Source organism: Camellia sinensis, chromosome 13, assembly GCF_055761805.1.
Source record: "Camellia sinensis isolate YWXY chromosome 13, ASM5576180v1, whole genome shotgun sequence".
In the NCBI taxonomy this organism is placed as follows: Eukaryota; Viridiplantae; Streptophyta; class Magnoliopsida; order Ericales; family Theaceae; genus Camellia; species Camellia sinensis.
In genome coordinates, this window is record NC_138973.1 from 57604020 (window position 1) to 57631067 (window position 27048).

At 35.1% G+C, this 27048-nt stretch overlaps 2 protein-coding genes across 2 annotated transcripts; one reads left to right on the top strand and one right to left on the bottom strand.

The window, feature by feature from the left end:
* Positions 1–18982: 18982 nt before the first annotated feature.
* Positions 18983–20033, top strand: LOC145789140 (uncharacterized). The gene is made up of 5 exons (XM_082901039.1): positions 18983–19089; positions 19174–19283; positions 19384–19450; positions 19562–19658; positions 19797–20033. Exons 1-5 carry the CDS (start codon positions 19006–19008, stop codon positions 19829–19831), a joined length of 393 nt encoding a protein of 130 aa, XP_082757165.1. The 5' UTR covers positions 18983–19005; the 3' UTR covers positions 19832–20033.
* A 2433-nt stretch (positions 20034–22466) lies between these two features.
* Positions 22467–24663, bottom strand: LOC114271710 (protein FAR1-RELATED SEQUENCE 5). The gene is made up of 3 exons (XM_082900539.1): positions 23358–24663; positions 22550–23258; positions 22467–22500 (listed from the first exon to the last, which is right to left on the bottom strand). The coding sequence occupies exons 1-3, from the start codon at positions 24661–24663 to the stop codon at positions 22467–22469; spliced, it is 2049 nt and encodes a 682-aa protein (XP_082756665.1).
* Positions 24664–27048: the final 2385 nt, after the last annotated feature.

A 27048-nucleotide genomic window follows, 5' to 3' on the forward strand; every position in this document is an offset into this window, starting at 1 on the left:
CAATCTGTAGTAGTACCCTATGTTAGCTTTGTCCAAAAATCATTTGATAAATTAATCCAAAAAGATCATAGAGCCCCATTGATCAAGCCTCTCTCCTCCTCATTGATGCCTTTGTCCACTGCTTGTATGTGATGAGAATATTTATTTCATTGTTCCTTGCTCTTTGTGCAAGCAACCCATTGAGTGTTTAGTCTATGTTTGCCTTGAATGCCAACTCTTGCTGAACCAATCTTGTGCTTAATGGCCATTGGAGATTGAATGCTCCTTTCCTTGATGGATGCAAAGGAAGATTTTAGCTTCTTTTCTTTGTGTTAATTATTTCAACTAAAAATCTGTATTTGAGCTACAAAATCAAGTTCCAAGTAAATTGATCGGAAATAAATGAACAGTTGTAGGATTTAACATGCATCCCACAAAACATAGACCATTCACTGATAATCAGACCCTTATCAATTGAAAAAGTGTCTTCCAATGATAGCTCTGGTTAAATTGCAGCCAAAGAAATATTAATGCTTTGGCGTGCTCTTCTGAAACACGGAGTTGATTCCAATCAAAACCCATGAATAGGTTTGGAAAACAGTAATGCTAACATAATTTTTTTTTTGGTTATTTTTTTGTTATTTAATTTTTTTTTACCGTTAGACACAAAGGTAGAGCTTAATTACTTTGTGTCTAGTAATAAAAAATTAAAATAAAAATGTCATTTATGTATATCATTTTTCTAAATATAATACTAATATCCTACCACCCTAAAGCAAGTTAAGTTTCTTATACTACAACTACTGGCACCCTGTAAAGAATTCATTAGATAGAGATAGAGAGAGATGCAAAAAAGAGAGCCAAAAATGGAAAACCGTAGTCAACATTTCAGCCATGAGCACCCATTGAAACTTGAGAAAAACGAAATCTCTCAGACATGTTGGATATGCTTGCAAGACATCTCTTCTCCAATGTATGTGTGTAGCAAAGAATATTGCTTTGAAAGGTTCAGCATCCGCAAATCATGCACTGAATTGCCACGAGAGATGGTACACCCCTTTCACCGACAACATTCTATCATCCTCTTCATTTGGCCCCTATTGGTACCAGTGTTTGCCAAGTGTGGTGCCTGTGGGACAATCCCTAATGCTCCTGATTACTACGACCACTGTTCCGACTGTCAATTTGATTTGCACATAAGTTGTGCTTCACTAATGCCTGCCAAAAGCAAAGTCTAAGAGCGTCAAATTCAACATTTAGGCCACCCTCATCTCTTGATTCAGTGCGACAACAATACAGTTTTTAATTTTACTTGTTCTGGCTGCAAGCTACCCTTCAATGAAAGTTGGATTTATGTTTGCCTTTACTGCAACTGCTTGCTGGATGATTTTTGTGGTAAATGGCCTTCTCAGATCGAACATCCTTTTCACCCACAACATCCGCTCACGCAGTTCATCCGCACCACTTTGAGTTGGTGCAGAGTTTGTGGGAGGTTACCGGAGGGCTTTTCCTTTGACTGTTCTGACTGTAAATTTAGCCTGGATGCATAGCGCTTCATTGATGCCTACCCAAAATTTTCAAGGCAGGCACAAGTTCCAGATTCAACAGCTAAGTCACCCCCACCCTGTGATTCCTTGTGAGAAGAAAAACAGTTTTTGTTTATCCTGCAGTGCATGCCAGCTTCACTTTGAGAATTCTTCTATCTACGTCTGCCTTGAATGCAACCTTTTGCTGCACAAATCATGTGCAGATTTACTTCGAGAGGTAAAACACTCATTTTACCACCAACACACACTCACCCTGCTTAAATATACGAAGGAATTTTACTTGGAAATGGCGTCATCATCTTTATTACATGACCATAAAAGTTGGCTATCAAGAATCTTCAGGTCAATTTCGGTGCCATGCGTGTTATAGATATGCTTCAGGCTTTGCTTATGTGTGTCACAAGTGCGCAATCATCTTTGACACTAGCTGCCCAATTTCGAAACCCTAGCTCATAAAGTCTGAACTTCACCAGCACACTCTTGCTTTCTTCACCGACAAATCATACAATATCAATTGCCACGCTTGTCTTTCGTCCTTACAGACCCCTTTCTTCCGATGCGTGGACTGCAATTTCAATCTCCATGTCAAGTGTGTTCCAACATTGCCACCAACTGCCAAAGATAAACATCATAGGAATCCCTAGGGATGGCAATTTGAACCGGGCCCGACGGGGACCCGACCCCCCCGTCCCCGATACAAGCGGTTTTTCCCCAAAAAATACTCCCAATGGGCCGGGGACGGTATTTAAAATTGAATCCCCGATCAGTTTCGAGCTGGAGACGGGGATAGCTATCACAACCCCGTCCCCGACCCCGCCCCCTGTTCTCCCCGAAATGAAATTACCATCATACCCCTTTATTCATTCACATATATATCCCCTCCCCTATGTTTCTCCTCCGATCTGCCCCTCTCTCACTCACTCTTCTCTCTACTCTCTCCCACTTACTCCTCTCCCCAGTGGCGACAGTGGCGACGGCGTCATCTCCTCTCCCTAGTGGCAACGGCGTCATCTCCTCTCCCCAGTGGCGACGGCGAGTGCGATATCCTCTCTCCAGTGGCGACGGCGTCATCTCCTCCTCCACGGCAATACGCACACCCTCACCTCCTTCTCCTCCTCCTCCGTCGCCTCCTCCTCCTTCTTCTCCTCCGCGCCACCGCTGAACCTTCATACTCCGGCTTCACTTCCCACCACGACAGATCTGCGCAGATCTGAGTAGATCTCATCTCCTCCGCACCACCGCAGATCTTACATCTCACCTATATGTAGATCAGATCCCATATTATGTATATACATAATATTATGTATATGAAAATGATAGATCCCATATTACATCTAAGTAGATCAGATCCCATATTATGTATATACATGTATGTAGATCTCATGTCCTCCGCGCCATTTATGTATATACATGTATGTGTGTGTGTGTCACTGTGTGTCTAATCTGTAATCTGTCTCCATATTATTATTAATTTTTTTTTTTTTTTTTGTGGTTGATGATGTTGCCGTTGATGAAAATGATGTTGATGATTTGTTATTAAGAGAGAAAGCTAAACAGAGAGAAAGGGAGCTACGGGGATTTTCCGGGGTTGGGGAAACCCGATCCCCGTTGGGGGCGGGGGTGGGGGGGCTGATGGGTTCCCCGTCGGGGATCGAGGACCGGGGACCAGGACGGGAAATTTTGTAGCTTTGGGGATCGGGGACGGGAAGTGTGATCCCCGACCCTGCCCCGCGCCCGCCCCGCCCTGTTGCCATTCCTAGGAATCCCCTTGCTCTCACCAATTCTCCTATCAAAGATCATCCAGATGAAGACAAAAATGCAGAGTTCTACTGCGATGCATGTGAGGAAAGTAGGGAGCTTTATGATCCTACTTACTATTGTGAACAAGATTTTAAAAAGTGGCTGCAACCGTTATGTAACGGTTGTGATTGTTACCGCCACCCATTACGGCCGCTTTTACAGTGTGATTGAAATTCACAGGTGTGTCGGCCGTAGCAACTACCGTAACAGTCGTAACAGTGCCATAATGGCTTGTTACGCACCGTTATGTAACGGTTCCAAACTGCTTCTTTTGAAAAAAAAAACAAAAAAAACAAAAGCTGAAAATAGGGGAAGAGGGATAGAGAGAGAAGAGGGAAAATGGAGGAGCAAAAGATAGGGAGAGAGAAAAGGGAAGTTGAAGAACATATTATTGATTTGTTGAAGCTGTAAGACCAATACTATTTTATTCAGTTGCTATTACTCAACCATTTTGTTTGTGTGTGTCTATCGATATATTGTTTGAAAGTAATAATAATAATAATAGTAAGTGTGGTCATTATCTATTTGGCTTGATTAAAAAATATATATATATATATATATATTTTTAGGCTCTTATTTATTCTATTACTTTTGTCATTGTTTATTTTATATATAATAGTTAATAATTGGTATTTTTTATAATATAAAGTCATTAATTATTAAACTAAAATGTAAAAAACTCAATTTATAGTGATTTAAAAATATGAAATATATTGGATCATACTTAAAAATTTATAAAAATTGATCAATATTTATTTTAAAATCCAATAAATATGATCATGGAAAAAAAAATATGCGTATCAGTAAGTTTTTTTTCAAATTGTACGAAAAATAAAAAAATTCACGGTTTTGGTACCGCAACCGTTACGCTACGGCCTTTACACCCCACAATTGCAACCGTGCCACCGCCACCGTTACGACGACCGCAACTGCGTTTCAGAACCTTGATTGTGAAGAATGCTAGTACGTTACTCATGTTCATTGCCTAGTCTATGAGGTATGCCCTTTCAGTTATAGTTTTACATGTGCAAAAAGAAAAGAACATATATTTCTTTCTCAAAAAAATTATGACAGCTAAGTAGAACTACAAACTTTAACACCAACATGTATTTTGCCCCAACAAAAGTTCAAAAAAAAACATATTTTGTATTTTGTCTAAGCACATTGCCATTGTGTACGTCAACAATACTTTCTCTACTCTTGAAATTGATTTGCCTAACTTTCAAAGCTCTCCAAATGTAACTAGGCAAGAGAGGATGAGACAAAATGCCTATCATGTTGTTAGAGCTTCATTTTTTTGAGGTTAGGCAAAATGCTCTAAATGCCTCTTTGGTTGGAGATGCTCTCTTTTTTCACTATAGGTTAAACCCCTTATCATAAAGTTGACCTCATTCCAGACTACGCGGGAGATAGGACCAAGAGACTTCCAATTTTTTTTGTAGGCTTGGGACTTCCAAATGTTTTAAACGTAAGTTCTAGTCTACATTGAATTACACGTTGAAATTGATATTGTAAGGTGGAAGGCTTATGAGAACCTTCAAATTAATCTAAGAATTATCATAATGGAATGCGATTTACGCAGCTACTTTTAATTGAAAAGTCCAACCCACACTTCTCCTTAAAATCTAGGTATTAAGGAGAGGGAAACTGGAGTCTTATAACCAATCCTCCCTAGCACTTCTCCTTAAAACACTCCCTGGACCACAATACATAGTAGCCAGACAAATGGCACATCAATCACAAGCCCAACCACGCTCTGATGCCAAATTGAAAAGCTTAGTTCACACTTCTCCTTAAAACTCATGTATTAAGGAAAGGGAAACTAGAGCCTTATAACCAGTACAGATAAGGCAACTCTAGGCGATATGGAACATATTCCAACACTTTTTCCACATTAAACTGTTTGTTGGCTAAAAATTTGGGTAGTTGATAGAGGCGTCAAAGAATAGAAATTTGTAAACAAATTATTTATTTATTTATTTATTTCTTAGTGGATGTAGGCATAGCTATATAATAGGTCCTATCATATACTCCATTCTTCACTGTATACACACAAAAATGCCAATGTTAGTTTTGGTGGGGGACAAAAACTTGAAATAACTCAAAATATATTTTAAATGGTAAAATGGTCCTCTAATAGTAGCCAATGTAGTATTTCTCTTTTGAGGAAGGAAACATGTTTAGGACAGAAATACGTTAGACAAAGATTACTATTCTAATAATCAACATTTAATAAAGAGTACTGAGGAGCAAAAGATAGAATCCCCTAAACAATGGTCAACCAAAAGTGAAAATAGTAGTGGTTGCATTTTAAGCTTGTATTCTGCCAAAAATATCTTATAACAAAAACAAAATATTACCGAAGAAAAATAACATTTTAGTCCAATTCTTCATTCTCCTTTCTATTGTTTTCTTTCATTTTAGTTTTTGTCACACGCTAACTCCGGGCATGACCGGCCGTGGTCCACAGGGACTAAGCCCATGGCACACGTAAGCCTTAAACATGAACCCAAAATCACAAAGAATAAATGTGACGATAGCCCAGAAATAAATAAATTAAAACCCAATCCACTGACATATCACAAAACTAAATGGTAAAACAAACCACAACCAACTTCCAAAAATATATACTAAATGGGACACAAACCGCCCACAAAATAAAATAATTCCAAATCAAACCCAACCATAATGTATGCACAAAACTCATCATAACAAGCTAAAACAAAATAAATGAATGACCTAGAGGTCCATGTAATCGAGTCCCCACTACGCCACAAGTCCACTCTAAGTCCTTCTAACACCTGGAAATGATAAATAACTAAATCAGCTAATAGCTCAGTGAGTAGCAACATGGATAGCATAAACAGTTTTGAAAACAGTGATCAATTCCAAAATAAGATATATATCACAGAAACTAGATTGGCATACAGTTTGGTAAAGAGAATCTGTTTCAGAAAGAAGGTTCCACAGTTCAACAGTTAAAATACTCATGTCTCTCAAGAACATGATAAATGACATGTTCCACTTAAAACAGATTACAACATGAACACTAATAATTTTTTGGGTACCAAGAAATAACAAGTAAGGCCATCTCCAACGGTTCACCAAATCTAACATCAAATTCAAATTTGATGAAAAAAAGTTACTTTTTGTGCTCCAACGGTTGCACCAAAACAGTATCAAATTAAGAAAACATCAAACGTTTCACCAAACTGAGGACGACTCGCTCCTTTCACCAATTCACTGTGCATAGTCGTTAAAGCATAAATTTGTGAAAATTTTACACATGGTGGTCGACCACCTGGTGGACCACCTGGTTGCCCCCCTGGTCGACCACCCGGTTGACCAACCGGTCGACCAGCTCATGCAAAAATTAGCCTGCGAACTGGTTCAAATGGTTCAAATTACTGGTTCAAACGGTTCAAAAAAAATTTGAACCGGTCGACCCACTAGATGTCCCTTTCCTTTTTTGATGCACACTACAGTAACCATAACTGTTGGAGCTACGCGTATCAGGTCAAGAAAATCAACTTTTTTTACTCAGATTTGGTGAAAATTTTGCTAAACCGTTGGAGATGCTCTAACATGCCACACAATTCTCAAGGTTATAAGCCCCGTTGGATCCAATATCGAACTAAGAGTCATCCTCAAGATGGCAACCTGGGCCTTTTCTCTAAGACGATCTGATTGAAGATCACCTAACTTAACCTAAGTCTTTTCCTTACAATCGTTGAGCACTAGAGTCATCACGGCCCAACCCGGATCTATTCCCTAGTGGCCAGAGTCACCACACACAGTGGAATAATTTCCTTGGACTAAAATATACAAATGGTCCCAATAATCAATACACATCAGTTTCGCAAAACATGGTAGTTCACCATTATAATCATCAGACCAAAACAAATAGTTTACAGTATGCCAAGTTCACACATGTTTCAGAAATAATTTGATTCCATTAATAATATATTAAGTTATCAAAACAGTTTAGTCATGAAACAACAATTTAATTTTCCAACAGTTCAGGGTAGGGGAACATTTATAAAAATATGTAGCATGAAACTACTCACTTGGAAACGAAATAATGTAATCCTCGAATAGAGTATAAAAGTCCAACTAGTGCCCTAAACCAAGTATGAAAACTACACGTCACTACTAATTTAAAAATACTAAAGAATAAGAAACAAAGTAACCCCAAACTAAAGCGCACTAACACGGCTCAACCCAACTCACCGTTACTCTTAAGTATTGCCTAAGCTCATGTTCTTCAAGGTCTAAAATCACCCAAGACATGGGTTCAAATCGAAACTTAATTAAAAGTAACTTTAAGATAAAACAGAATTTTAAACAAGCATTCCCAATCTATTTGCTAACTTTGAAAATTACAAAACCCACTCCAAGCTATTTGAAAAATTCCAAAACCCTCCAAATATCAACTAATATATTCTAAGTTTTAAACCCAATTGGTTTCACTTGATTTGCTTATCAAAATAATTATTTACAATTAATTATATCCAAACAGATTGTTTTCTGCAGCACCTTAAAGAAATTAATGGTTCTCTTAATATACATGAGCAATCAATGCAAGGCCAAAAATGTAAGCAACTAGACTCGTAACTGGTTCTAATGACGCTGATTTGATAATTTTCGGATTTATACCCAAAGAGAACAACACTTCCAAAGTTACTGTTTCGTACTGGTTTCTTGGACAGATTTGAATACCTCAATTTATATGGATTTTGACTCCCGAAAAAAATTATGAGAGAATACTAATATGGGGTTCAATATTTAATAAAGTTACTGTAAAAATTTTAGCATAAAATTTATTCGTGTGATATATTTCCTACCTCTCTATTCATGGTTGTAGTCTGTAACAAACAGCAACAATAGTGAATATATTAAATAAAAGATGAATATGCACCTATCTTTGGCACCATCTACATCTCCCAAAGTCTACGGCTGAAACACACCAACTTATATGAAGTAATACATAAAATATTTACCTATTTATGAGAGTTCCTTCCCCTCCTTTGACTTTTTCACCAATGATTCTCCTCCTCCCTTTCTCTGCTTCTCTCTCCCTACCTCACTCTCACGGCTGCTGCTAGGAGAGCTAGGGTTGATCAAAATTATAAACACAAACCTTCAAGGTTTACCTTTCCTAAATATATATAACCAACTGCCCAACTTAAATATTATTATTATTATTATTATTATTATTATTATTATTATTATTATTATTATTATTATTAACTTTTAATATTATGTGTTTACAATTAATTAAAATACACTCTAACAATATTTAATTTTTACTTTAGGATTCACCATCAGAATATTTGAGATTCTAAAATTATTATTATTATTGTTACTATTATTAAGATTATTATCAATAGTTTTTAAAATTGGGGACTTCCATAAAAATTTATTTATAGTTTAAAATTAATTAAAAGATTGTTTAGTAATATTTAATTTGCACGTTAAGATTTACAAGTAAAATATTCGAGGTTTGAAAAATAATTATTTATTTAATTTTTATATTCGGGTACTCACAGTTTTTTTTCGCAAATATCTTCTACTGTTAAGTTTATTGGATCAATTTTTTTGGTTGCTCCTTAGATATTACCTATACTAGAGGAAGAGTGGTCTTTGGCTTGCAAACTTGGGAATACAAATTTGGACATTTCAACCATTGGGTGTGAAGACAATACTGCTACAAGGGTTATCAATGTTTTGACGATAGAAGAAATTATGGAGGAAGAGGGAGTAGAGCAGGAGTATCATGTAGGTGCTGATGAAGTTGATATGGCAAGTAAATCATCTAGAAAGGTTTTTTCAGGTGTTTCCACAGACAATGAGATTATGGAAAGAGGGGTTCCTTCAGCGATAGCAAGCAAAACAGGAAGGGCAAGAGTTGCTAGTGATTCTTCACTTATTGAACTACATGAAGAAATTGTTGTGCTTTCCTCAGAGGTAGAGTTGCAAGCCACAAAATTAAAGGCAACAGAGAGAAGACTAAAGGAACTAGAGGAGAGGCATGCTCAGCATGTTGCATCTCCATTGCCCATTTCTAGGGATGGTCTGAATGTTGAGTGAAGCACTAATTTGGATAAAGCAAACCATCAATGATTAGCAAGTCAAAAATTTAACGAACTTACGGTACCATGTTTATGGCATGTCTACGAGGATATGTATGTATACTATAATTAGAAGGAAATGACTCATTCGGTGTTTAAACTGTGCAAGTTTTTTAGTATACTTTACTTACCTAAGCTCAAACATTTTTAGATTTAACATGACTTGCTCGTAATGATAAAATGGAAAGACTATCTATGTTCATCTCAACAACCTTTTCTAGAACAAGTGTTGCTATTTAGTCTAAATAGCTAACTCTAGAGAACTACCTTTAATTCGATGTTTGTGTTGTTTTTTGTAGTCGCTTGGGCAGTTCGGTCAAACAGGAACTATGCAAGCTTTCGAGGCCATTTGAAATCATCTTTTCAAACAACAGTATTTGATGCTAATTATTTAAGAGAGTTTCAATCTATCAACCAGCAAATTTCCCAATCTAGTTCAGAAAAGAGTTATTGTTAGGAATTTTAAAGGGAGGTAATTGGTTCCATGTCTAAAATTTTTTTGGACTGTACTGGAGATAGATCACATGGAGGATCTGAGTTCTTGGAATTAGAAGTGGATATCGATTAGGTTGGGTTAGGCTTGTTATTTTAAGCCCGGCCAGACTAACATCAAGCCTAATCTAGCCATTGAAAATTCAGTCCTAAAGAACTTCTAAATCCAAGTCCACCCATTTATCTTGATATAAAGTAAGTATTAATTTTTTTATAGGGCTAGTAAACAAATTTTAAATTTTATCCTTTGAAAAATATAATGTGTAAATGGGGTGATGCTATGGTACATTTAGATGTACTATACATTTAGTTATGAACTTATATGATTTATATCATAACCAATATCATATTAGTCATAACTACTATCATATTAAGTCATAACTTAGTTATATTCAATTATTTACTTATACCATATTACTTCATAACTTGGTCATAACTAAGATATTTAAATAATTTGACTCTCAAATCAGGCAACCTGTGTAACCGGTTACCAAACAGAGCACAAGATGAGAGTAGTCCAATAGTCAGAGTAGTCCATAGCATCACCCAGTTCTCTCTGGCTCGTGCTCTTGCTCTTCTCTTCTCCTCCCTCCTCTCTTCCACCATAGCCGAAGCTTCAGCCATTGCCGAAGACCACCAGCTTTGTCGGCGTCGGGGCCACCATTCTCTCGGTGTAGACATCTTTCTTCATAACCTCTCACTGTCATGACGTGAAGAACTAGAGTTTCTTCCATCCTAATCGAATATTTCCAAGAGATATTTTCTGTAGCTCGGGTTTGTTTCTAACTCTAAACTTCATTTACATTAGGGCTTTTGATTTGAAAACCCTAACCCTTATTGAATATCTGATATGGATGTTAACCCACCAGCTGAACCGCCTGAGATGATAGCCTGTTCGAACAGAGTTTTCGATACATATGTTTCTTGGCACCTTTGTATTACCGAATTCAATTATTGAATAATTTTCTTAGCATCTCTGTTCTTGATTTCTGATGTTTGCTGCAGAATTCTTGATGTCTTGTTCTTGAATATTTTTCTATTTCCTTATTTTTGAAAGTTCTTGATGGGTGAATTTCAATTCATATATATATACAATTCTCTACATAGACATTGTTAGTATGAGATTATCACTGAATAATTTATGGGTTTGGGAATTTTACAAGCTGTGTAAATTCTGGAATCAATCTATCATACATTTACTGAATTTTTTCCCTTTGAATATTCATGACTCTACTTCTTGTAGTTTTCTGCAGAATTCTTGATTTCTTGTTCCTGAGTGTTTTCACTTTCATTAATTATATATATATATATATATTCAGTTCTTGATAGATGAATATCAATAGATATACAAAGAGACACAATAAACATATATATATATATATATATATAGTTATTCATTATATTATTCATCAACTTGCCATTGACTCAGCTTATCCTGCAATTTGTCTGTAAACTTAATGCACTCACTTAGTTATCAGCTAATAAGAAAACCACCATTTAATTAATGCTCTTTTGACATGCCAAGAACTGTTAATCATTTGTCACTTACAGCTTTTTGCCTTACTTACGTGATCTTTTCTGTTTCCTGCTCCTGGTTCTTGCGGTTTCACTGCCATCATTAGCTGTCCTACATCTAGACTACCACATATTAATGTCATGATGATCAGCAATAGAAAAGTTGAAGAACAATTCTGTTATTTCGAAAAAGTAAACTACAGCCAATTTGCTAGTTATCATCTACCAGAGGATACTTTATAGATCGACTTTTCCAAGTCTGCTTTTGCAAACAATATTGTACATTAATCTAAACATATCACAGTTTGAACTCATTTTGTATCCATTTTAAAGTTGTTGGCTTCTAGACCGTATATAATCCATGATTGAATCCATTTCCCTAATTCTGAAGCTATTTTTTACAAGTAATTCTAAAACATTAACAAGCAAAAGCGCGGTTTTTGATGGGCAAACAGGCAATGAGGGAGCTATATTAAGAGAATAGGTGAAAGGGGAACATGGTTATTGACCCATCCGCCACCACCACTTCCATCTCCGCTCGGTACCACTACAATTACCCTGTTTCCTTCTTCCCAATGTTGACCCACCATTTTTTCCCTTCTTGCAACGCAGCGACTTCTATCCCTCAAATAACCCAACCCTCTCCTTCCCCTTTTGCAATGCCATTATTACAAAATTTCATCACATTATTACAATTATAACCAATTACAACTAGTGAGTGTAAGGAGGACTCCACCTCCCAACGTAGCTCAAAGCGGTCCCCTCGTTTATTTCCTGAAAAGGAAGGGGTGAGTTAACAAGCCTAGTAGATAATTAAATTAGCTGATGCACCAAAAGTTTTCCAGCCCAAATGTAATGGAATGAAATGGACTGAAGCCCTAGCAGAAGCTAGCAGCAAGTCCCTCTTGACAGGTGGTTTGAGGAGGTTTCAGTTCTGTCTTTGGACTGATCACTTTCTCAAGGTGGGTCATTCATTGGTATTGCCATGAAGGTAAAAGATGTGAGATTTGAATTGATTGGTGATGATGCAATCATGTAGTTGCTAGTAGATGAAAAAAAGTAGTAATTGCACGATTGATTGTATTTATAATTTTGGGGGCTGAATTAAGAGGCTTTGGGTTGATTGATTTTTTCTATTTTATTTATACATGAGTTTTTTTTTATTTTGTTCTCTTGAATTTATATATATATATATATATATAGTGAGAAAAGTTATAAAGCAATTACATTAAAATAAATGTTAACATCGTATAGAACAATAAAAAAAAACAACAAAGGATCAAACAAGAAAATCTACTAAAACTTCAACAACAAACAGCAAAATCTGTCAAAAAAATTAGCAAACCACTAATCTACTTGTACGTGGAAAGGGATCGGAAACATGGTGCCATAAGGGTAGATTTGTTTAGATTATATTATTAGAATTTAAGAAACTTCTAAAGTAGCTTTCTTTAACAATTAGGCACCCAATTAAATAATGTTTTTTTCCCCTTTCAAATTAGTCATGTTACAACTCGTTTGTATGAGCAATATGACCCATTTTCTTTTACATTTTATGATACCAAAACCCCTCTCTTCTTATATTTTAGTTTATTATATTTCATTTGTTTTTTCTGCTAATGTAAACTTTAAAGTACACGTTGGAAAATATTTTGGGATTGCTTTATAGTTAAAAAGATAGATGCTATGGTACATTTAGATGTACCATACATTTAGTTATGAACTTATATGATTTTATATTATAACCAATACCATATTAGTCATAACTACTATCATATGATCAAGCCCAGCCATGTTTGGAAACCCCCTACGAGAGATTGTTCTAAGACGTAAGAAATCCCTAGTCAACCCATCATTGCCACCTCCACCACCGCCGCCTTCATTACTTCCCCTCATTGCCATCCCTTTGGCATTACATGGTCTAATTTTTTTTTTTTTATCACCCAAGTAGAGAGAGAGAGAGAGAGATAGCTTAATCCTCCAAGGTGACCATAAGGGACGAAAGAGCAACAAAAAGCACAACAAAAGATAATGACCTTCAATAAACCCCTCCCACTTCCAACTTAGTTACTCCCACTCTTCCTAGCAGGATTAGCAACCATCCTTGGCTTCTTTTTCTTTTTCTTTCTTTCTTTCTTTCTTTTTCTTTTTTTTTTTTTTTTTGCTTCAATAGAAGGTAAGAAACAATGATAAACACAAGCAAATTAATAAAGAAAATATAAAAAAATAAAAAATCATCTGGATTGAAATAGAGTGATGATAGGATTACCTCCAACATTCATGTCAAATAACACATCTGACCGCATATCGAACTAGCAAATACACACATCTTGATTTTCCATTAAATAATAAAAAAAAATATCAAAATTACTTGATTCGAGAAAAACCTATTTTCACTCAAAACCCTCAAACTTCAAAGACACTAAATTATTAATTTACTTCTTATTTTTCCTTTTCTTTTCTTCCCCCCCCCCCCTCCTTTGTTGTTTATTGCTTTTTCTACAAAAGCATGAAGATACATGAAACAGAAAAATGCCTTTAAAAAATTATTGTTCTTCTGTTTCTGGGGTCTTTGATTTATTGATTCATTCCAAACTAGAGTTTATATGGGTTTATGTGTGATATGTATGGTCATGCTACTACACCCCTTTTGAGATGTGTACCATATGCAAATTATAATATTTGGCCTAATTTCCAAAGGATTTACACTCTAACATGTATCCTAATTAATATGCTATATACTTATTAGAGTTCTATAAACCCTCATGTGTAATTATAATTATTTTACATTTTTTCATCACTAATGATGCCCTTTCATATATGCTATTTTCCCACCACCTCATTAACTCTTTTACAAATAACAACTTCATTTTGGAATTTTTAAAGTTTTGACATGTTGGTTTATGTCTTTTAATTTTTTCCCTTCTCCCTTAGTTTTGTGTTTTGGTTGAAATGCTTCATTCCTTATTTTTGGCAGGTAAAAGGAGAGGCCAATACCTCTTACATCTGTGCTTATATTTTGATCGACGGAGTACACTACAGCTATTGACTTCTGGTTTGCTGGTTGTGTTGTTGCTGAACTACTTCTTGGACAGGTACATATTTTTTCCTACAAGGTCCTCTATGCTTCAATATATTTAAATTATATGGTATGCATGATGGCCAAATTAAAAAGCAAAATATTTATGATATAACTTGTACAGTCACCCCCTCATTCATCACAGTTTTTGTATTAAAAAAAAACTAAGACTAAAAGTATAAGGTCAAAGTTAAAAATTGTGACCTTTAACCAATTTTGTAGTAGTGCTCATATATTAGTATTATCTATTATGAATCTAAAGTATCAATGACAGAATAAATATAAATAATAAAATTAAATAATAAGCATAGCATTAATACAAGAGAAGCACTATTCACAACCCAAGATTCAATTGTGAGTGGCAGTGGGTATAGCAGTATGCAAGGGTCCTTAGTGCATCAAATCTTTAGTTAGTGTATGTATATTACTGAATACAACTGTATCAAATCATTCTCTCATTTTCTAATTTCTTGTATTTTGTATTCTAAAAAACAAATTGCTTCCCTAAACATTTATAATTTTCAAGTGCTTTATGTGGTTCAAGCCATCCCCAAACCCATGCAGAGAATAAAAAAAAAAAATTAGCAAGATAAAATATGGGAAAGTGAACCACAACATAGCTAAAACCAAAGCAAGTAAAACCAGTTAATAAAGATATTCAACCTTCTGACTGTACACCTAAAGTGAGACTTGAAGGAGCAAAGGAGCTATACATAACCATGACATCGTTTTTTATTTTTTTCTACAATAGTCCCAAAAATAAAATAAAAAACAATGTCGTTTTTATTATCAATTCGTATGGTGCCAAAATATTTGGCTCCTTTTTGCGACAAAAAAATTTCCTTACCAAATTACAAATTTTGTCCAAAAAAATTAACTTCTTTAATCTATTTTTTATGGTAATGTGACCTAAGCTACTGGGGTATCATTTTTTGTTTATGATTAGAATTTTTTTTAGTGTCTTTCCTTTTTACATTGGAAACATAGTCTTTGTTAACTACATTATTATAAAACAAATCCATTCATGCATGTCGTGCATTTGATGAATGTACTATAACCTTTAAGATTTTTGTTTGTTTGTTTTTTTTCCTAATCAAAGATATTATGAGTTTATTTTTGTTGTCTTTCTTTACAAGGAATTCTGATTGAAGCCTAATGGATAAGCCGACTGATCCTCCAAAGCGCCCGATCACTCCATTCATTTTCTTTTGGTATTTCGTTAATATCTATTTGTATGTAGTTATATATTTTCCATTATACGAATTCTTATATTCATTTTCATATGTTTATAGCCAAGAACAATCAATGGAGTTAAAAAAAACCCAAATGAAAGTAGACGTGAAGGTAAGTGCAACGTATTCTTGTTGTTTGTAGTATTCCTTTTGTACTTGTAAGCTTGTATGTAATTGTTCATATGATTTTATGCATGTAATGTAGGATATTGGGGACAAATGGAATCAACTTCCTGAAGAAGAAAAAAATAAGTATATACAAATGGGAAAGCTGCAATCTGAACAATATGCCCAATTAAAAACTGTGGTCCAACAAAAGCCTCCAAAAGTAAAAATTCAAACCCGGATTGAGCTTACATCAATTTGTAAGATTATTAGAAGGTTGGACAAAGCACAACAACAAGCAGTGAGTGATATGGGGTTTCATGGCATCCTAAGCCTTAGGTGCACGCACATAGATCATGACTTGTGTCATTGGTTAGTTCAGAACTTTGATCCTTCAACTCATTCATTGAATGTCCACGGTCTTCGAATGCTTCTCACCGTAGAAGATGTTCATGAGTTGATGGGATTACCTTCCAATGGTCTACCTGTGAAGTTAACAGAGTCCATAGATGAAATTACAAACCTATGTGATGAACTTGCGATGAAGAATAAATTTGTTCTGTTCACATCTTTGAAATCTTATCTGCTTGAAACAAAAGATGCTGGAACTGAATTTAAAAGGAAATTTGTCTTATACATCATTGGAGCCCTCTTGTGCCCCACCACAAAGGCAGGCGTACACCAATCATTCATTAAAATGGTTAAAAAAGTTGAGTCCATCAGTCAATTCAATTGGGCAAAGCACACCCTTGATTTTCTTGTCGACCGCATTGCTATTGCCAAGGTCAAAGAGCGGTCTGCTATGTGCGGCTGTTTGCTTCTTCTAATGGTACTTCCCCTTGATGTGTAATTATTTCATCTATTATTTTTTATTGTATATTGTCTAACACACATTAAAATGACTTCTTTTTTTTATTTTTTTTTCCCATGTAGTTATTTTACTTGGAACAATTTGCTCGCAAAAGGGAGTTGGTGGCTACTTCCAACTCCATTCCTCGCTTATCCTATTGGGCCAATTCAGAAATTAAGTAGGGTTTGAATCAAATTAAAGCTTTGGGAGGATATTTAAATGTTGAGGTAAATATTTACAACACCTGACTTTTTATAACTATTGCTCAATTTACATTACACCTGTGACATTAACAAGTTATTGTATATCTGTGAATAGGTGGCTTTGCCTAACATTGGTGAAAAGTCCAATGCAGTAACTCTTAGCCAGGGAAGAATTGACAAGAATGATGACTCCCGATTGGCTAAAGTTGAGAAACAAGTCATTGAAATTCATGCCCTTTTGGTCCAAGGCCACAAGGACACAAGGCAAGATAAAGATGAGAAACGTCTAACCAAAGTGGAGAATCAAGTTGAAAAAATTCTTGAGTTGTTAGAAAAACACATGCCAGTTGATGGAGAACAAGTTAAAACACCACCAAGCAAACTACTTGCGGAGCAGCGACTGGTCAAAATGGAGAACCAAGTTGGTCAAATTCTTGAGTTGTTAGAACGACGCATTCCAATTGATGGTGGACATGTTAAAACACCACCAAGCAAACTACATGAGGAGCATCGAATTGACATTGAAATGGTTGGTCTCGATGATAGTGGTATCGAAAGGTTGCAGCCAATTCCCCGAAGTTTGTAGATGAGGATGAGATAAGGAATATGAATGACAAAAAACCATTGGAAACTTTGCATTTGAGAAAAACAAAACCAATCCTCACACCACCAAATGCAAAGGCAGTTGCAAAGAAACGAGCCAAATTGGTTGGTGGGAAAGCATTAAATAATGAACAACTTTCTATTCCACAAAAGGGGCGATTGCGCGCAAAAAAGAGCGATACAAAGGCAGTCGAAATGAATGTTGTAACAATGTCATCATCATGTAGTGTTGTTCGTGGTCCTCAAACTCGAGGGACCCAGAATTGCAAAGCCAGTCAGTGGTTGCGTACACCTTTTGTGAAATTTGATTTAAAGAAGAAAAGACCACAGTTGAAGTCATCGTCAACTGACAACAACGTTGACAATAATATTCATGACAATCTCGATGAGGTAAACTAAATGATTGTGTCTCAAAACATATTTGATACATGTGTAACAAATAGGGTTTGTTTCTTACTTTTCTTTTACTTGTATCAGCTATTTGATAATTTACTTGATCAACTTGGGGGTAATGTTGTTCCTGAAATCCCAAAGGTTTGGAACTAACTATTATAGTATCTTTTGTATATGTGGTTATTTTGCGCTAACATACACTAACCATCTTCATGAACATACACTAACCAAGCTTGATTTGTTTTATGCACTATTCTTCTCAATACCTTTACAAGTCATCCGTGCCTTTGCCAGAGCCATTAAATGACTATGACAGTCTCGTTCTACGATATGCATTTGATGAATCTTTTTCAGAAGGGTACAATTTGACTACCTTTAACTTGTTATGTATGAAGTACTATACCTTCTAACTCACATAGTTATCCATGTGCTAGGGAATATCTTGTACGGATGAAACTGCACTACGTGGAAGCATAATCTGCCACGCGGAAGGAATTATGGTCCTTGAAACCATATCAGTGGATATCCTCGTGTGTAAGACTTTTCTCCTTCTCCTATTTTATTTGCTACCATTCCATCATCCAAGTTACTTTACTTTGCCTATTCATAAATTTCATATATTTTGCACTGCAGATTATAAATCTCATTGTTGTGAAATTGACAAATAAACAAAGGAAAAAGTTTCCAAATAAGGATCACAAGGTTTGGTACTTTTCGACCCATGTATCGGTAAGTATTAGCCATACCTAAAGACTTTTTTTATTTAGGCACAAGTTATTTATATGTTAAAATTGAATATGCAGCAAAAGATTTTTTGTCAACCTTCTGATGACACAATGAAAGATATAGTAGAAGATTATTTTGGAATTTACAGATACACTGGCCCCCTTCATGCTTGTGATGAGGTAACATGATAAAATACTACTATTACCCAATTTCCAAATTTACCATGCACAATAACATTTGATCCATGTTATGTATTTATTTATTTTTTGCATGTACATTCGACGTTATATTTTTAGATTTACATGCCCTTCAACCATAGGGAAAACCACTGGTTGTGCTTGAATGTAAACATGGAAAAACGGGTTACCTATCTATTCGACTCCAGCAGATGTATTGACACCGATGAGGATCGAAAAAATCAAGCTACATTATTGGTAATAGAATAACCATTATGATACCCCACTTGTATCCACTTTTTTGTTTCTTGATCTATGTACCTTACTACCTACCACCAACAGGTACAATCATTGCATAAGCTGCTTCAATATGCGCATGGAGAAGATTACGTTCAAGATGTTAGTTCGTTTGCATTTCAATGGTTGGAAGACATGCCACGCCAAGACAACAAGTAATACACTACATTATCGTTCTTAATTTTTAAATAAGCATTAATGTTATAATCTCTAAGTTCGTTGACTCTATTGTTACAACTACACTCATTCCTATAGCTATGATTGTGGTCTTTTCGTCATCAAATATATGCAAGGGAAACCTTTGCCTTCGGGTGTAATCAAGGTACTTACATTTATACGTACCCAACTGTCCACTTATCAGTATCTTATGTTTTATGAAGACTAATTTTATAATGTGTGATGTTTTTACATACTCACTACATTTGGCATGTAGTTTGACTATTTGCATAGGGCTCGCTTGTTACTTGATCTTGTGATATACAAGCATAATTCAGCTCCTATTGTTGGTGATATCGCGCAATATAAAGCTGGTGATGCTCTATTCTTTTTTATTTTTCATAAGTTCGTACAATCAATGACGTTATCGCATTTCTTAAACTCGTGAACTTTGAGTTTATAACTCAACCTTTGTTATAAAATTATATTCTCAAGTGTGCTACCTTGTGCAGAACTCAGAGCTAGGGGTGAATTGAAATGGAAGTAGAGGCTATACGACTTTTGTGATCCTGAAAGAAGGAAAGATAGTGGATAAGGTTGTGGGAGCGAACAAAGACGACTTTGATTTTAATTGATGTATTTAAAATTTGAACATGAATTGTTTCTATTCTTGGGTATGCAATGCATTGTTTTTTTTATTTTTAATTTGAACATGAATTTTGCTTTCAAGCTTTAGTTTATTTATTAATTTAATATACATCAATTATTAGTTCTTAATAATCGTTTATGACAGGTATAAATATCTATCGCTATATTTAAATGTCAATCTTAGCACAATTAAAAAGAAAAGAAAAGGCTATGGCAGCGTTTTTTAAACATCCCTATATCCCAGCCCCAACGGTTGGATTTTTAAAATGTATAAATATCTATGACGGCGTTTCAAAAGCGTCGCTAAATATCATAGTGACGTCATAGTACCGTTAGGGTAGGACATTGGGCGGCGTTTATTTTTCATGATTTCAAAAATAAAACTAATCATTTTTACTATTATGCAAAAACAGTTTTGAAAAATTCAAATAACAACTTTAAAGTTTCTTATAAAAAGTATACTTCAAAAAAAAAAAAAAAATGTTGTCCGTTTTCGTTTTTTCTATTTTCGAGAATACAAAACATTAAAATAAAACAATACCAAAGTGTTTTAGCTTGTGTCTATTCATTTTTCTCTAGGAACCATGCAAGAAAAATAATGTTTTGAAAAATTCCTATGCATTCTTCCTTGAAACCCAACTAGGTTGCAAACGAACCGAATCAAAATTTTGAATGTTTAAACTCGTTTATTAAGAATTAGTCGAACTCGAGCTTGAGCAAGTTTTAGTCGAGCTTCAAAAATCGAACTCAAGCTCAGCTCGTCAAATATTTGTTGAACTCGAGCTCGCTCAATTACATAAACGAGCCAAGTTCAAACTCGAACTTAAAAATGAATTAAATTTAAATTAATTTACTTATTAAAATTAAAAAAATACAAAATTATTATTAAAATATATAATAATACTTATATTAATAATAAATTTCAATTCGTTAGCAACCCTAAACCCAGCCCAACCAAACCCCAGTAAGAAATTTTTGCTTCTCATTTTTTTTTTAAATTAACTTTTTCCTTTCCTTAACAAATTCAAGAACCAAAAAAGATATCACAATTCAGGCTTCTCTAATTTTCCGTGGCTATATTATCTCAATCACTTCACAAAATAATTATATGTATCCCATACCTAAAATAAACGTAAAAGAGATAAAATATGGATAACAAAAACACATTTAACAAATTCGCAGTCAAGAGTAAATTCAGATACTTCGCAAAATCTGCTGTCAAGAATGGCAGAGGCAGCTACTTCTATAAATTAGAACAATACAGTGTGTGATACCAAATGACAGTTTGGCCATTTTCAAGAGAATATTTTATAGGAAAAAACGATCGAAAATTTATATTAAAGCCTTACACATATATACATCTTAAAGAATTGATCCATCAACGATAGCCTTTGCTAGTGCAACTGTGGTCTAAAATTTATATTAAAACCTTACACATATATACATCTTAAAGAGCAAAAACACTAAACAAAATGGCTTTATAGCCTTTGCTAGTGCAACGGTGGTCTAAAATTTATATTAAAACCTTACACATATATACATCTTAAAGAATTGATCCATCAACGATATTAAAACCACACAAATATATACATCTTGAAGTGTCTTTTGATGAACTTGGACGGAAGATCAACAATATTGAAAAGCAAGTTACTATTGCAAGGCAGTGTAGGATTTCTTACAACCTCGTTTGGTGAATGATAATTCCTTACAAAATTCTTTCTTCAAGGAAAAAAAGAAGTGTGCATACAAAATATGAACTTCCATACAGCAAAACAAATATCCATCAACCATCATTTAAGAGTATTTATACAAAATACTAACAGATTTAAGTCCTCAAAAAAAAATTAAAAAAAAAATCTTAGTTTAACTTCCAATATCACCCGCTCGATCATATCAACTATTACCCACAGCAACACCTGCAGAAACAAATTATATTGTCGTTAAGGTTTGTTCACTTGAAATCTATGATTCAAATCATAACAAATTGAATTTTGATATATTGGTCATTACACACTCTTTTGTCATTTTATGTTCGTAAATTATTTATTTCCATAATCAAGTTGTAAACATCATAATCAGTTATGACATCTAAATGTTCTAGCTAAAATCTATCTTGGCATATCAAGAAATTAGAATTAAGCAGCCACACATAAAATTTGCAAAGCAAATGTAAACAAAATGAACATAATGTGAACTGAAAAGATGCCATAAAAGTAATCACCTAGAGACGTATCCGCATCAGTGAACGCTGAATTTTGGACAACTTGTGCATCGCAACTACGCAAGTCATTAACATCCTTGCTCAACTGCACTGGAGACGTATCCACATTAGTGACAAAAAGTCGTCTCTTCACAGGGTGGATCTTACATGGCCTCATATTATTCCTGGGACGCTTCGGTGTAAAAGGGGTGGGGGTACCAATTGGATCATAATCATTGTATTCCTCAAACAAATTGCTACCCACTTGTCCGGTTTTATGATCGTTTTGGGGGCAAGTTCTCCTCGTGTGGCCGACCCTACATTGTCAAGTAAATCACCAATCATTAAAGAGAACAAAAATGCCAAGACTACCTCACAATAAAAAAATTAAGACACAAAGCACAATATAATGTATACCTGCAACATTGGCATCGCCTTGGCTTTCGAGGTTTAGCCATGTAGGATCCCGCAGTATTCCCCTTCGTGTTCACTACTTTCGGATCCCCAACCCCAAATGGCGGTAGTGAACTTTTTCCTTCATCAACATTAGTTCCCTTGGCCATGCAAAGCTGCTTCATCCGACATGTCATAATGAAAAATGCATTCCTAGCCTCTTCAAATCCTTCAGATGTTTGTGAGGCATAGTAACACATTTCAGTAAAAAAGGAGCAAAGAACCCCAAAGCGTGTCTCCTGTGTGAGAGTGCTAGAGAATTGGGCTTGGCAATGTTGTTCACCAACCTTTCTTGCTTGCTTTGTCCAACGATGCATCACACAACCTGGGGGAATTTCAGTCATGTGTTCACATTTCATCACAGAAATCATATGGCTGCAAGGAAGTCCAATGAACTCAAACTTTTTGCAACTACATTTCATTATGCTAGTTGCGGGATGGTATGACACTTCTGATGTGGAACCAAATTCAGTGTACTTTGAAAATTTGTATATGCGATGATCGAACTCCTCTTTCCTTCCATCAAAAATCAACAATGCTTCCTCAATTATTTCATTATGGAACATTAAGAACAAACGTCTGGTAAAGATGGTTGCTGCATGTTTCTCTAGAGGCTGAAGTGCTGTGGTAAGACAAGGATCACTGTTGTCAGTTTTTGCCTCGGCATCCGCTTCTTTGTTCCGTAATCAATAAAGGGCCATGTCAAAACATCTAACAAATTCGAATAGTTTCAGTTTTCGTTTGAGGCGCTCATTGAAAAAAGCATGCATACCCTCACAACGCTGACTGCTCTTCATTCCAGCAAAAAAATGACCACGCAAATATGACTGAGCCCACATGCCTTTGTTGTTGTAGGTGTTTGATACCCACTTGTTATTTTGAAGGCCATATTTTCTAACCATCTTACTCCAAGCTTCCTCAAATACAACCTCATTCGCATCAAGATCCATGAGATGCTTGAAATGTCCCTCGAATCCATCAACTCGAACATTTCGCTTGGCATTTCTGTGCATATGCCAATTACATAGACGATGCTTGGCACTCGGGAAGACTTTTTGTATTGCCTCACGCATGGCCATATCCCCATCTGTCAACACTGACACCGGTCTTTTGTTATCCATGGCCTCTAACAACTTCTGCAAAACCCATGTGTATATTGCAATTGTCTCATCAACAAACAAGCTGTATGCAAATATGGTGGTTTCAAAATGGTTATTGACCCCGGCGAAAATAACAAAAGGTTTGTTATATGCATTCGTTTTATAAGTTGTATCGAAGACCAACACGTCACCAAATGCAGCATAGTCTAGGCGAGACCTTGAATCTGCCCAAAACAATTTGTCAAGCCGATTCTCTTGATCCTTGTCATACTTGTAAAAGAAGTAAGGGTCAGCATCAGCTTTTGCACATAAGTAAGCCAAAGCACACTCCGCATCACCATCCTTCATTTCTACTTTGCGCTCGGCTTGAATATAATTGTGCAAATCCTTGTGAATAAAGCCCACATTCGCGAAAGACCCAGATTGTTGCACCAACAAATCCATTATCTGGCTTGTCTTGACACCAACATCATGCAAAGTCTTTACTTGAGCATTGTCGGGGATCTTTACAAACCTATGCAATCGAAGAAATGGCACACATGGTGATGTTGCCAATGGATGGTTATGTTCCATGTTAAAGTGAGTGACAATGTATTTGCCTACATCCAGATTGTACCTTATGCGGAAATGAGCATCACAACCAACTCTAGTCAATGCCCTGGAAGCTCTTTTTCGATCAATACGGGCCAAGTGTTGCTTTGCTCTTTGGCCTTGCCTTGAGCATACCCATTTTCTACTAAGAACCTTTGTTGCCTGCATTGTTCGCGTGTCTTTCCTAATGCTAAATCCCACAACTTTAGCATATTGATTGTAGAAATCATTGGCATCCTCTTCTGAATTGAATTGCATTTCAAGAACCACATTCTTGGTTAAACTTTGAATAGGGTCATTTGCATGGGAACCTAATTCTTCTTTATTCCCACAAACTTCGTCATCTTCAAGCTTGCGCTCAAATTTGGTACATCCAAAAGGATCCATGATAACTACATCAAAAACAATACGAAAAGAATAACATTATCTTATAAAATGAATGAAAATTCCTAAAATCACATAAGAGAATTTTGTAAAAGAGCAAATAATAGACAAAAACAATAGTAGAATAATGTACATAGATTTAATGACATAGTTATTGAAAGCATTCAATAACTTGCCATTAATGACATAGTTATTGAAAATCAAAATAAATAGAGAATGATTCTGTAATCAACAATCAAAATATTGGTTGATCAATAGAAACACAATAAAATAGAAACAAAGAAAAGGAAAAAGGAAATAAATAAAAATATATGGAGACTCATTAAGGCAATTCATTTGGGTTCTTTGGTATTTTTCTTAATTGACTTGGGTTATTTTTAGGTATTTGGATTGCTCTAAAACACACCTGCAAGTATAACGTTATACACTGTCCAACTTATAGCAAATAACTAATCAAACTTATAACTTTACAGCAAAGAATTAATAAAACAAATAAAAATAAAATGAAAATAAGAGGGACCCATATATTTATGGATCACCATTCCAAGTAAATAAGAATCGAGAGAGTTCTTATAATTACAACACACATAAACATAGGGGCAAATTTTTTGATATACTAGGGGATATCCCTATCAAAAATTATTCAGGAAAAAGTGATATTATGTATATCCCTACCAAGCAAATTACTTTTTTTTAATATAAATGAAAATGGTAGTGAAAATAAAAACATCAATAGAAAGCAAAAGGAGGTTATACCCTCGAATGAAAAAAAAAAAATATACACGTGTTCAAATGAAAAGGAGGTTATCTGTCCAAAAATTTATCTATATGTTCAAACGTTATTTATCTGTACACATGTCACGTACTTTTCTAATTACTTGTCTAAATATCACCTAATTATACACGTGTCACCTATTTGTCCCACCTTACCGCTACCAACCATTGTTGCCAGCTACTGCCATCCGCCAACCATTGGCAACTTTTTCAACAACTTTAGGAGTGATAAACAAACCAAACAACTTGAGCTCGACTTTTGTTCAGCTCATTAAAAACTCGTTCGAGCTCAGTTCGTTAAGTAAATAAGCCAAACTTGAATAGTTAATTGCTTGTTCGGCTCTGTTTGATGAATCTAAAACTACCAAACTACTTCAGGTCGGCTTGAGAAAAACTCATTTGATATCGACTCGAAAATTTAACGAACCAAAGTTGAACAAATTTTAAAATTCGCTAAAGTTATCAAAGCAAGTTATAACAATCAACTGTTCAGCTCGTTTATTATCCGTAAAGAGGGTTTAAATAGGACTACAACTATTTGTCTTCTCATTTTACACCCCCTCCATACCTTATTCTCTCTACTACTTACAACACAATTTTGGAAGCAATTATTATATATGTAGAATCACTTGAAAATAACATAAAATAAACACTCTAGAGGATTCATGCTTCGTCTGTGATGGGTGGCTGTAGGCAAAAATCTCAGTATAGAATTTTCAAATGTCTATCAAAATTAATGAATTTACTTGAACCAGACTCTCTTGTGATGTATTTGCCCTAGAGTTCTTTCTTTTCAAACATGTACATTTCTCTAGTCCCTCAAAATTATGTTTATTTTTGTCGTGGGTGGGAAGCAAAAGTATCAGTTCAGAATTTCCAGACATTTACATGTCATTCAACAAATTTGAGTTCAACCAAAAATGAATTCAATCTTTCTCTTGTGACATCATCTCCCTCTAAAAAAAAGACAGTACACCCGCAAGTATCCTACTATCAATTAAAATAAACAAACAAAATAAAAGCACACCCGCCAGTGCCCTGCTATCAATTAAAATAAACAAATAAATAAAAATGACAGCACAAATAAATAAAATAGCATACCCACCAGTGCCCTGCTATCAATTAAAATAAACAAATAAATAAAAAAAGACAGCACAAATAAATAACGTAGCACACCTGCCAATGCCCTGCTATCAATTAAAAGAAACAAATAAATAAAAAAAGACAGCACAAATAAATAAAATAGCACACCCGCCAGTGCCCTGCTATCAATTAAAATAAACAAATAAATAAAAAAAGACAGCACAAATAAATAACGTAGCACACCCGCTAGTGCCCTGCTATCAATTAAAAGAAACAAATAAATAAAAAAAGACAGCACAAATAAATAAAATAGCACACCCGCCAGTGCCCTGCTATCAATTAAAATAAACAAATAAATAAAAAAAGACAGCACAAATAAATAAAATAGCACACCCGCCAGTGCCCTGCTATCAATTAAAATAAACAAATAAATAAAAAAAGACAGCACAAATAAATAACGTAGCACACCCGCCAGTGCCCTGCTATCAATTAAAAGAAACAAATAAATAAAAAAAGACAGCACAAATAAAT